This window comes from Lycium ferocissimum, chromosome 11 (genome assembly GCF_029784015.1).
Source record: "Lycium ferocissimum isolate CSIRO_LF1 chromosome 11, AGI_CSIRO_Lferr_CH_V1, whole genome shotgun sequence".
NCBI classification, from domain to species: Eukaryota; Viridiplantae; Streptophyta; class Magnoliopsida; order Solanales; family Solanaceae; genus Lycium; species Lycium ferocissimum.
Window position 1 is genome coordinate 20,664,057 of NC_081352.1, and position 10,264 is coordinate 20,674,320.

The 10,264-nt window shown below is 34.9% G+C and overlaps 2 protein-coding genes across 2 annotated transcripts; both read left to right on the top strand.

Moving 5' to 3' along the window:
• Positions 1-4,091: 4,091 nt before the first annotated feature.
• On the top strand, positions 4,092-5,173 carry LOC132036487 (uncharacterized). The gene is made up of 2 exons (XM_059426842.1): positions 4,092-4,373; positions 4,635-5,173. The coding sequence occupies exons 1-2, from the start codon at positions 4,104-4,106 to the stop codon at positions 5,163-5,165; spliced, it is 801 nt and encodes a 266-aa protein (XP_059282825.1). The 5' UTR covers positions 4,092-4,103; the 3' UTR covers positions 5,166-5,173.
• A 225-nt stretch (positions 5,174-5,398) lies between these two features.
• Positions 5,399-5,965, top strand: LOC132038113 (uncharacterized). Its single transcript, XM_059428838.1, has one exon. The coding sequence runs from the start codon at positions 5,399-5,401 to the stop codon at positions 5,963-5,965; it is 567 nt and encodes a 188-aa protein (XP_059284821.1).
• The last annotated feature ends 4,299 nt before the right edge of the window (positions 5,966-10,264 follow it).

A 10,264-nucleotide genomic window follows, 5' to 3' on the forward strand; every position in this document is an offset into this window, starting at 1 on the left:
GCACGCACACCACCGTTAGCTTGGTACGGATAACCCCGAGCCTTAGTAGGGCTGTATGTATGACCCTGAGCCTTGGTAGGGCCAGGTATGTGAAACACCGAACCTTCATGGTTAGGTATGCTATGTATATGATATGTATATGATTTGAATATGAATATGTAGATGAATACGAGAATGAATGGAAATATGACTAAGAATACGAAAATGGAGACGAAATGTAAATGAGTATGGATGTATGTACACGGATACGCAATAGAAATGGAATGTCCCTATGAAAAGCAAGTAAGTGTTATGACGATGATACTACTATCTCCCATCCTATGCTATTTCATATGTTGTCTATTATGCTTTCATAATGATGTTGATCATGCTTTACATACTCAGTGCATTCTTCGTACTGACGTCCTTTTGTTTGTGGACGCCGCGTCATGCCCGCAGTGGCCGGTGAGACGACTTGATCCATAGCTTTATTACTCAGGGGCTACATAGCGGAGCTCCTTTTCATTCGGAGCTACAGCTTTTGGTATTGATTCTTTTGTGTACATCTTTATGGGCATGGCGGGGTCCTGTCCCGCCTATATGATATGACATACTCTTCTTAGAGGCTCGTAGACACGTGTATATGGGTAGATACGTTTGGCCTTGTCAGCCTATATTTCGGATATCATTTTGTTAGCCTCGTCGGCTTATGTACATTATTGTGGGCATAGTTGCCGATGATGATATAAATGAATTGTTGCCCAATGGAATTAGTATGAATAATTGATGGAAAGTATGATTTAGCTATGTGGCTCACCTAAATGTAATGTGAAAGTACGTTAAGAGGTGCCCGGGTGGGTTAGCACCGGGTGCCCATCGCGGCCCTCCGGTTGGGTCGTGACAGTTATAAAGTTAGGTCATATATTTGGCATACATTGCTCAGTACTTTTGATTTATTAACTATTGGTTCTTGACTCATTGTTCAGAAAATCTAAATATTATCAATTTTGAAGAATTTAATATTTGCTAATTTGGTGAGTTTCATATAGAGAAAAATATTTCGATCATAAATATTTTGTGAGAAATATTCAATAATCAAATTAATGTTATAGGCACACCTTTGATAATGGTGACAATCACAAATAAGGTATAATCTTTAAATACTCATTGATATCAAATTTTAATGTATTGTTTGATTTTCCTTTTTTTAGGACATTTTACATATGAATTCATGATGATTTTCAATGAATGTGTTGATAACTTTGTCATCTTACAATGATTTTCGAGTCGATCTACAAATTCAAGTGTCAATCTATTTTTGTAATTGTATAAGGACGACCCAATTTCTTTAACTGCTATATGAGATTGTATTGAGACTTTGTATAAATGCTGCATATTTAATGTGAAAAGTGGTAGATAGAGCCCAAAGACACATAAAACGTGCACTTTTTTTGGTAAAGAAAGGAAAAAATTAATACATGCACAGTTTAAAAATAAAACGAAACAACTGAAGAAACAAAGAAATATTTAATAAAATAATTAGCCAGAATAATTATTGCTTAGTGTGAGTACATAAGTGGTTCATCCGTTTTGTCCGGAGTTATTTGACATTGTCTCCTTAAAAGAAATACTTGACTCATTTAATTAATGTCCTATATATAGGGAGGTTTTACTTGGTAATGGAATTGCTGTTTGACTTAAGTTAGCAACAAATAATATCTTAACAAGCTACAAATAATTTTATTTGACTGTGTTATTTAAATATTATTGATTCGAAGAGGTTCAGTTGGACCTCAACAAAATTCAAACATGATGGTGTTTCAGGCCTATAATTAACATCAATTTACAAAGAGGTACTACCATTTTTAATTTGTATACTGGTGGCTAAATCTTAAATAGAGGACAAAGATCCAAGTACCACCAAAAACAACACACCCAGTGAAATTTTACAAAGTGGTGTCTAGAGAAGATAGAGTGTATGCAGATCTTACCACTACTTTGGGAGGACAAAGATCCAAGCAACAATTTTAAATATATAATCATGTCTGAAACTGAATGGACTTCTTTGTATCAAATAAGAGCTAATATATTATTAATGCTCGATTAAATCGTAGTAACTCCAATTACTCTTTAATGCACAAAGAAGTTGAAATAATTTTTATTAACAATACTATTACAATAGTTTGGTAACCTTGGAAGAGGCGAAAAGATTTAGTCACCACACTGTCTTTGAAAGTGAAGCGATGAAAGTAACAAAGTAGGAACATCATCTATGATAAAATATAAAGTATCAAAACAAGTAAAAAGGAAAACCTATGGATCTGATAACTCTTGGATTGTTCATCTCGTAGGTTTACACGATATCTGAACAGTTTGACGTTGACAAACAAGTCTTCATATGCCATTTACATTGAAGACTTTCAAACTTGTGGTGTTAAATGAGTCATATATATTTTGTGTGGCTATAAATCATTGCATAAAGGTAAATTGTTCTCAAATATAAAAAGGGGTCATTCTTTATTGGCACGGACTAATAAGAAAATAAGTTCATATAAATTGAAACGGAAGAAGTATTATTTTACATTATCATATATTATATGACTCGGTATACACATGCAACGCACGTGCCGAGGGACTAGTCCATAATATAAGGGGCTAGGGGCGGATGCAACTCTTAGTTAACGGGTTTATCTGAACCTAGTACTTTGAATGCGAAGCAAAAATTTATGTGAGAAATTCATCAAAGTTCCAACAAATGGTAAATATGAACCTGTAACTTTAAAATATAATAGGTTCAATGGGAAAAATCTTAAATGTTGAACTCATAAAGTTTAAATTTTGAATTCGCCTCTATAAGGGACAAATTTGATATTGATGGTATTAATAATATTAGTCACTAAGCAGTAAGCACATAGCATAATTGGTATATTAGCTTAAAAATAACAAAATATTCATCGTATAAAACACAATTACTCCAAATTTACATTATCAAATATATAGAAGCTTGTAAGTGTTGTTCAACAAGAACACCCAAAGAAAATTTTAGTTATTTCGAACAACGATTTCTAATTAGCACCCGCTCAATCTGCACTGTTTCTTTCTTTTACCTTCTACTTTCCACCAGCATAGGCATCACCGACACCAAGCCTTAAAGAGATAAAAAGAAATGACATATAATATTTTTTGCCTCCGCTGATATTTGAACGTAACACCTCATGGTTCTCAACCTACTTCATTGACCAACCGGCCACACCCAAATCTTTCTTTTTTAAATGAAAGTCCCTAGGAACATGGAAGTTTATTACTGATTACAATTTTTCAAAAATATTACTCGAACCGTCCCAATTTATGTGATATAGTTTGATTAGATACGGAGTTAAAGAAAGAAAAGAAGACTTTTGAAACTTGTGTCTAAAACAAGTCATAAATATTTGTGTGGCTCAAAATTATTTCATTAAGGGTAAAAGAGGAAGTGTTAAGTTAAATTATTTCTAAATATATATAAAAATGTATTATTCTTTTTGGAACAGACTAAAAAGGAAAGTGTATCATATAAATTGGGACAAAGAGGAGTACTACTTATTTCATAGGTATGTATTATGGAGTATTATTTTTTTCATTTCATAGTAGTAGTTAAGTATTTCCCAAACTCCACTTGGTGAGATTTCACTGGGTCTGTTGTTGTATTAGTAGTTAATATTTCAACTAAAATATGAATTAGGTTATTCATGTTGTAAATATAATAATATGGATGTCCATAACTTCTAGGAGTTAATTCACCATTATGTGCACTATTATATGTAGTTATACCACACCTCCACTACTCCCTCATTCATCTCCCACAACCACATATTCTTCCCACCTTCTCAAGGGGTTAATGTCATATTCAAGACAATCTTGTAACCCCCCTATCTATGGAGTAGTATAAATAGAGATATGATATGTGATGTACTACACACTTGAAAGAAAAGAAGAAAGTCATCTTTACATTGTTTTATTCTATATTGTTTCTCTTGTTCTAATATTTTATATTGTTACTTTGAGCTTGGTTTTGCAATACGTTATCAGCACGAGTTTGCTCAAATCTGCCTAACGATCCTATCACCTCTTCTGTTTTGATCATCATGTCAAATTTGTCAAAGCTTGAGTTTGTGGCACTTGATATCTCGGGAAAGAATTACCTATCATGGGTACTTGATGCTGAAATTCACCTAGACGCCAAAGGTCTTGGTGCCACTATTACTCAGGATAATACAACATCGAGTCAGGACAAAGCGAAGGCAATGATTTTCCTTCGTCATCATCTGGATGAAGGATTGAAGGTTGAATACCTGACAGTGAAAGATCCACTTGAATTGTGGACTGGTTTGAAGGAAAGGTATGACCACATTAAGGTAACGGTATTGCCCAGGGCTCGTTATGAGTGGATTCACTTACGGTTACAAGATTTTAAAACTGTATGTGATTATAACTCTGCTGTCTATAGAATTACTTCCCAATTGAAATTATGTGGGGATAATATAACTGATGAGGATATGTTGGAAAAGACTCTTACGACTTTTCATGCCTCCAATTTGGTATTACAACAACAGTACCGTGAAAGGGGTTTTAAAAAGCATGCTGATTTGATATCATGTCTTCTTGTGGCTGAGCAGCACAATACCCTTTTATTGAAAAATCATGAAGCCCGTCCCACTGGAACTGCTCCATTCCCGGAAGCGAATGTGGTAGCAACACATGGCCCAACTGAAAGAAGACAAAATAATCGGGGCCATAATAATGAGCGTGGGCGTGGCAGGGGCAAGGGACGATATAATAATCGTCGTGATGGTGGTCACCATAAAAGGGAGAACAATATGGGTTATCAAGGCAATCCTTCAAGGAACAACTGTCATCGTTGTGGTTTGAAAGGTCACTGGAAAAATGAATGTCGGGCGCCTGAACATTTTGCCAGGCTTTATCAAAATTCCTTCAAAAGAAAGACAAATAGAGGTGGTGCCTCTTCTGCTAATGCTCGGGTGGAGTCGCACATGACTTTAAAAAATGACGATGAGGCAGGGCCTTCACGAAAATATGATGATAATGTTGAAGCTAATTTGGCTTTGAAAGATGATGATTTTTATGGGCTTGATGATATTACTCATTTGGAAGTGAAGACTTCTTTGGCGATCAAAATTGAGATTTGATCGTTTCACTGGGGAATGTGTTATGTTCTTATTTTTATTTATGTGTTTTAAGTTGTCCTTGTGTTGTTTTATTTTCGAGAAGTACTTAAGTTCTCTATGTTGTTTTATTTTCAAGGATTAGTAATTAAGTTTTTATATTGTTAGTTTTCGTATTTCTTACGATGTATTTTTGTTTTTATGAAGATAAATAAAATTCCCAGCCTTTAACCGGATCCAAGACGAGTAACGGAGATATGTGCCTTTTGGATAGTGCTACAACTCACACTATATTAAGAGAAAAGAAATATTTCTCTCATTTGGTTATGAAAAGGGCCTATGTTAATACAATATCTGGTAGTACAAAATTAATTGAGGGTTCTGGAAAAGCGACCTTATTACTACCTGGAGGAACAATATTGGCCATTAATAATGCATTGTATTGTAGCAAGTCTCGAAGAAACTTATTAAGTTTCAAGGTTATTCGCCAAAATGGCTATCATGTTGAGACTGCCAACGAAGGACAGGTTGAGTACCTTTATATTACTACAATGAAAGCGGGGGAAAGGTTTGTGCATGAAAAATTACCCGCACTTTCTTCTGGGTTGTACCATACAAGTATCAGTGCGGTTGAAACACATGTTGTAGTAAATAAAAGGTTTAATGGTTCTAATGATTTTATCATTTGGCATGACCGGTTGGGCCATCCCGGTTCTAATATGATGCGCAAAATAATTAAGAATTCACATGGGCATACTTTGAAGAACCAAAAGATTCTTCAATTTAAGGAATTCTCTTGTGCTGCTTGTTCTCAAGGAAATTGATTATTAAACCATCGAACTAAGGTTGGGATTGAATCCCCCGCATTTCGGAACGTATACAAGGTGATATATGTGCGTCAATTCACCTTCATGTGGACCATTTAAATATTATATGGTCTTGATTGACGCATCTACAAGATGGTCACATGTGTGCTTATTATCAACTCGCAATATATGGCTTTAAATTGTTGTTCAAATAATAAGGTTAAGAGCACAATTTCCGGATAATGCGATAAAGAAAATTCGTCTTGATAATGCGGTGAGTTTACATCTCGACCTTTAATGATTATTGTATGGCCACCGGAATAACAATGAACATCCGGTTGCTCATGTTCATACTCAAAATGGTCTAGCGTAATCAATGATTAAACGCCTACAATTGATAGCTAGACCATTTGCTAATGAGGACAAAACTTCACGTTTCGATATGGGGACATGCTATTTTGCATGCAAAGCGGCAGATGTGCGCATAAGGCCAACCAGTTATCATGAATTCTCCCCATTACAATTGGCTTTTCGTGGAGCAAATATTTCCCATCTTCGAATTTTTGGATGTGCGGTATATGTTCAATTGCTTTACCACAACGCACAGCATTTGGGTCCCCAAAGAAGGTCAGGGATATATATTGGGTATGAATCTCCTTCAATTTTAAAATATTTAGAACCGATGACTGGAGATTTATTTACAGCAAGATTTGCTGATTGTCATTTTGATGAATCAGTTTACCCAAAATTAGGGGGAGAACATAAGCAGTTGGGAAAGGAGATAGATTGGAATGCATTATCACTATCTCATTTAGATCCTCGGAATGCATTATCACTATCTCATTTAGATCCTCGAACAAATCAATGTGAGCAAGAGGTTCAAGATGATTTATTTGCAAAATGTCGCAAATCAATCGCCGTATGCATTTACTAACCTTCCAAGAGTTACTAAATCTCATATTCCACCGCAAATGCCCCGGTTAGAGTTGATGTCCCGGTAGGACAAACGGTTAATGCAAATGAGTCCGGCCACGTCCTCAAACGTGGTAGACCAATCGGTTCCAAGGATAAAAACCCTCGAAAAAAGAAAAGAAATAAATGATCAAGATGATCATAAAAGAGGGGAAATTGCTCAAGAAGAGCCCCGAGACATAATAAATGATAAAAACCCATAGGAGGAGGTCCGGATACTTCAAAATAATGATAGTGAAGAGATCTCGATAAGTTATGTCTCGACGGGGGAAAAGGCGGAACCGAAATGATATTGTAGGTCGACAATATTTTTATATAATGTTGTCATGAAATAATGCAACAAGGTGAGGATCTTGAGCCAAAATCAATTGATGAATGTAGACAAAGAAATGATTGGCCAAAATGGAAGGACGATTGAAGGTAATTAGCTTCACTTGAAAAACGTGAAGTTTTCGGACCAATAGTCGAACACTGAAGATGTCAACCGATTGGGGTACAAATGAGGTTTTGTGCTAAAACAAAGTGAGAAAGGTGAAGTCATAAGATATAAAGCGCAACTTGTGGCACAAGGATTTTTAAAAAGGCCTGCTATTGATTATATAGGGACATTCTCCTGTGGTGGGTGCAATTACCTTTAGGTATCTAATAAATCTGGCCTCTCGTGAAAAGCTTGATATGCGATCGATGGATGTTGTCACGTACCTATTTATATGGCTCATTGGACCACAATATTTTTATGAAAAATCCCCGAAGGATTCAATGTGCAAGCATACAAAGTTAGGTGGAAAACTTGTTCAATAAAGCTTAAAAAATCTTTATATGGATTGAAACAATCAGGGCGGATGTGGTATAATCGTCTCAGTGAATATTTGCTAAAGGAAGGATATAAAAATGATGCTATTTGTCCTTGTGTTTTTATAAGAAGGTCTGGGTCTGAATTTGTCATAATAGTTGTGTATGTTGATGACTTGAATATCATTGGCACTCCTAAAGAGCTTTCAAAAGCTGTAGAGTGTTTGAAGAAAGAATTTGAAATGAAAGATCTAGGTAAGACAAAATTTTGTCTTGGCCTACAAATTGAGCATTTGACAAATGGAATATTTGTCCATCAATCAACATACACTGAAAAGGTTTTAAAGCGTTTTTACATGGATAAATCACATCCGTTGAGCACCGATGGTTGTGAGATCGCTTGACATAAATAAAGATCCATTTCGACCTCAAGAAAATGATGAAGAGCTCATTGGTGATGAAACTCCATATCTCGGTGCAATTGGGGAATCGATGTATCTAGCCAATAATACCACCGATATATGTTTTGCGGTGAGTTTATTGGCAAGATTGACTCCTCAACAAGAAGACATTGAATGGTGTTAAGATATATTCGGATATCTTCGTGGAACAAGCGATATGGGATTATTTTATTCTTATGAATCCAAGTCGGATATGATCGGGTATGCGGATGCAGATATTTGTCGACCCACATAAAGCCCGATCTCAACACAGCTATTTATTTACATACGGAGGTGCAACTATATCATGGCGTTCAATTGACAAAACAATAGCCGCCACTTCTTCAAATCATGCGGAGCATAATAAGCGAAGCTAGTCGGGGAGTGTGTTTGGTCGAGATCAATGACTCAACATATTCGGAAATGTGTGGTTTCTTTTCGAAATGGATATTCCAACTATATTGTACGAAGATAATGTCGCATGTATTGCTCAACCGAAGGAGGATACATTAAAGGAGACATTTAACAAAACACATTTCACCAAAGTTTTTTTTTACTCATGATCTTGAAAAGAAAGGTGAGATAGATGTTCAACAAATTCGCTCGATTGATAATTTGGCGGATACCGTTCACCAAAGCATTACCAACCTCGACATTTGAGAAGCCGATATACAAGATTGGAATGCGTCGTCTCCGAGAACTAAAAGTGATCTTTTCATCGTGGAGAAAATACGCGCCGCACTCTTTTTTCCTTGATCAAGGTTTTGTCCATTGGGTTTCGACAAGGTTTTTAATGAGTTGAAAATAAGGCGCGTAACGAGACACATTATTGGACATCCAAGGGGAGTGTTGTAAATATGATAATATGGATGTCCATAACTTCTGTGAGAGTTAATTCACCATTATGCGCACTATTATATGTAGTTATCACACCTCCACTACTCCCTCATTCATCTCCCACAACCACATATTCTTCCCACCTTCTCAAGGGGTTAATGCCATATTCAAGACAATCTTTGTAACCCCCCATATATATATATATATATATATATATATATATATATATATATATATATATATATATATATATATATATATATATATATATATATATATATATATATATATATATATATATATATATATATATATATATATATATATATATATATATATATATATATATATATATATATATATATATATATATATATATATATATATATATATATATATATATATATATATATATATATATATATATATATATATATATATATATATGTATATGTAGAGCATGATATGATGTACTACACTTGAAAGAAAAGAAGAAAGTCATCTTTACATTGTTTTATTTTATATTGTTTCTCTTGTTCTAATATTTTATATTGTTACTCATTCAAAATTTACATTCCTGTGTTTAGGTCCCTACTAAGCAGAATTCGTAAACTATGCAAAGGCTCTTTGAATACTTTTGAAAATGCCTAACAAAAAGGGCCAAAAGCAAAAAAGGGATGTATGGCTGAGGGGAGGAGAGAAAGAACGCATGCATGGAGATTCTGTCTGTCGGAGGTTCTTTGAACCTTGTTTGAGCTCCTCTTCCCCTTTCTTTTCGTTTTCGCTGGTTGGGAATCGATAAGAAATCGAACGGGCATTCAAGCTTGGACTCAATTTGTCTGGGATAAAGCCATTCCTACAATAATTATAAAAAAGAATTGTTGACAATTGAAACATTACTTGAGTCTAATGAGTGCTCTTTAAAAATCTTTAACATTAACTAAAATCAGACACTATGGGAGGATAGACAGCAGACTTTATGAATATTATATTCTGTTAATACAGATGCATTGTTAGAGGCATTTGCCTGTTATCCAATGCAGAAAATGAACCGTGAATACAACAAGTTGTGACCGTTTTGATACATGATATACAATTGCATGTATAAGGAAGTAAAAGAACACTAAGTACATATTAACGTACGCTCGAACACTAAGCATATTAATGCATGCAAAAAAAGCTAGGGCCCAAAATTAAATATCCGGTTTTATCGATTTTTTAATTTGGAAAAAAACCCCACTTACCGGCACCCAAAAAAATCAAAGGGACATCTTTA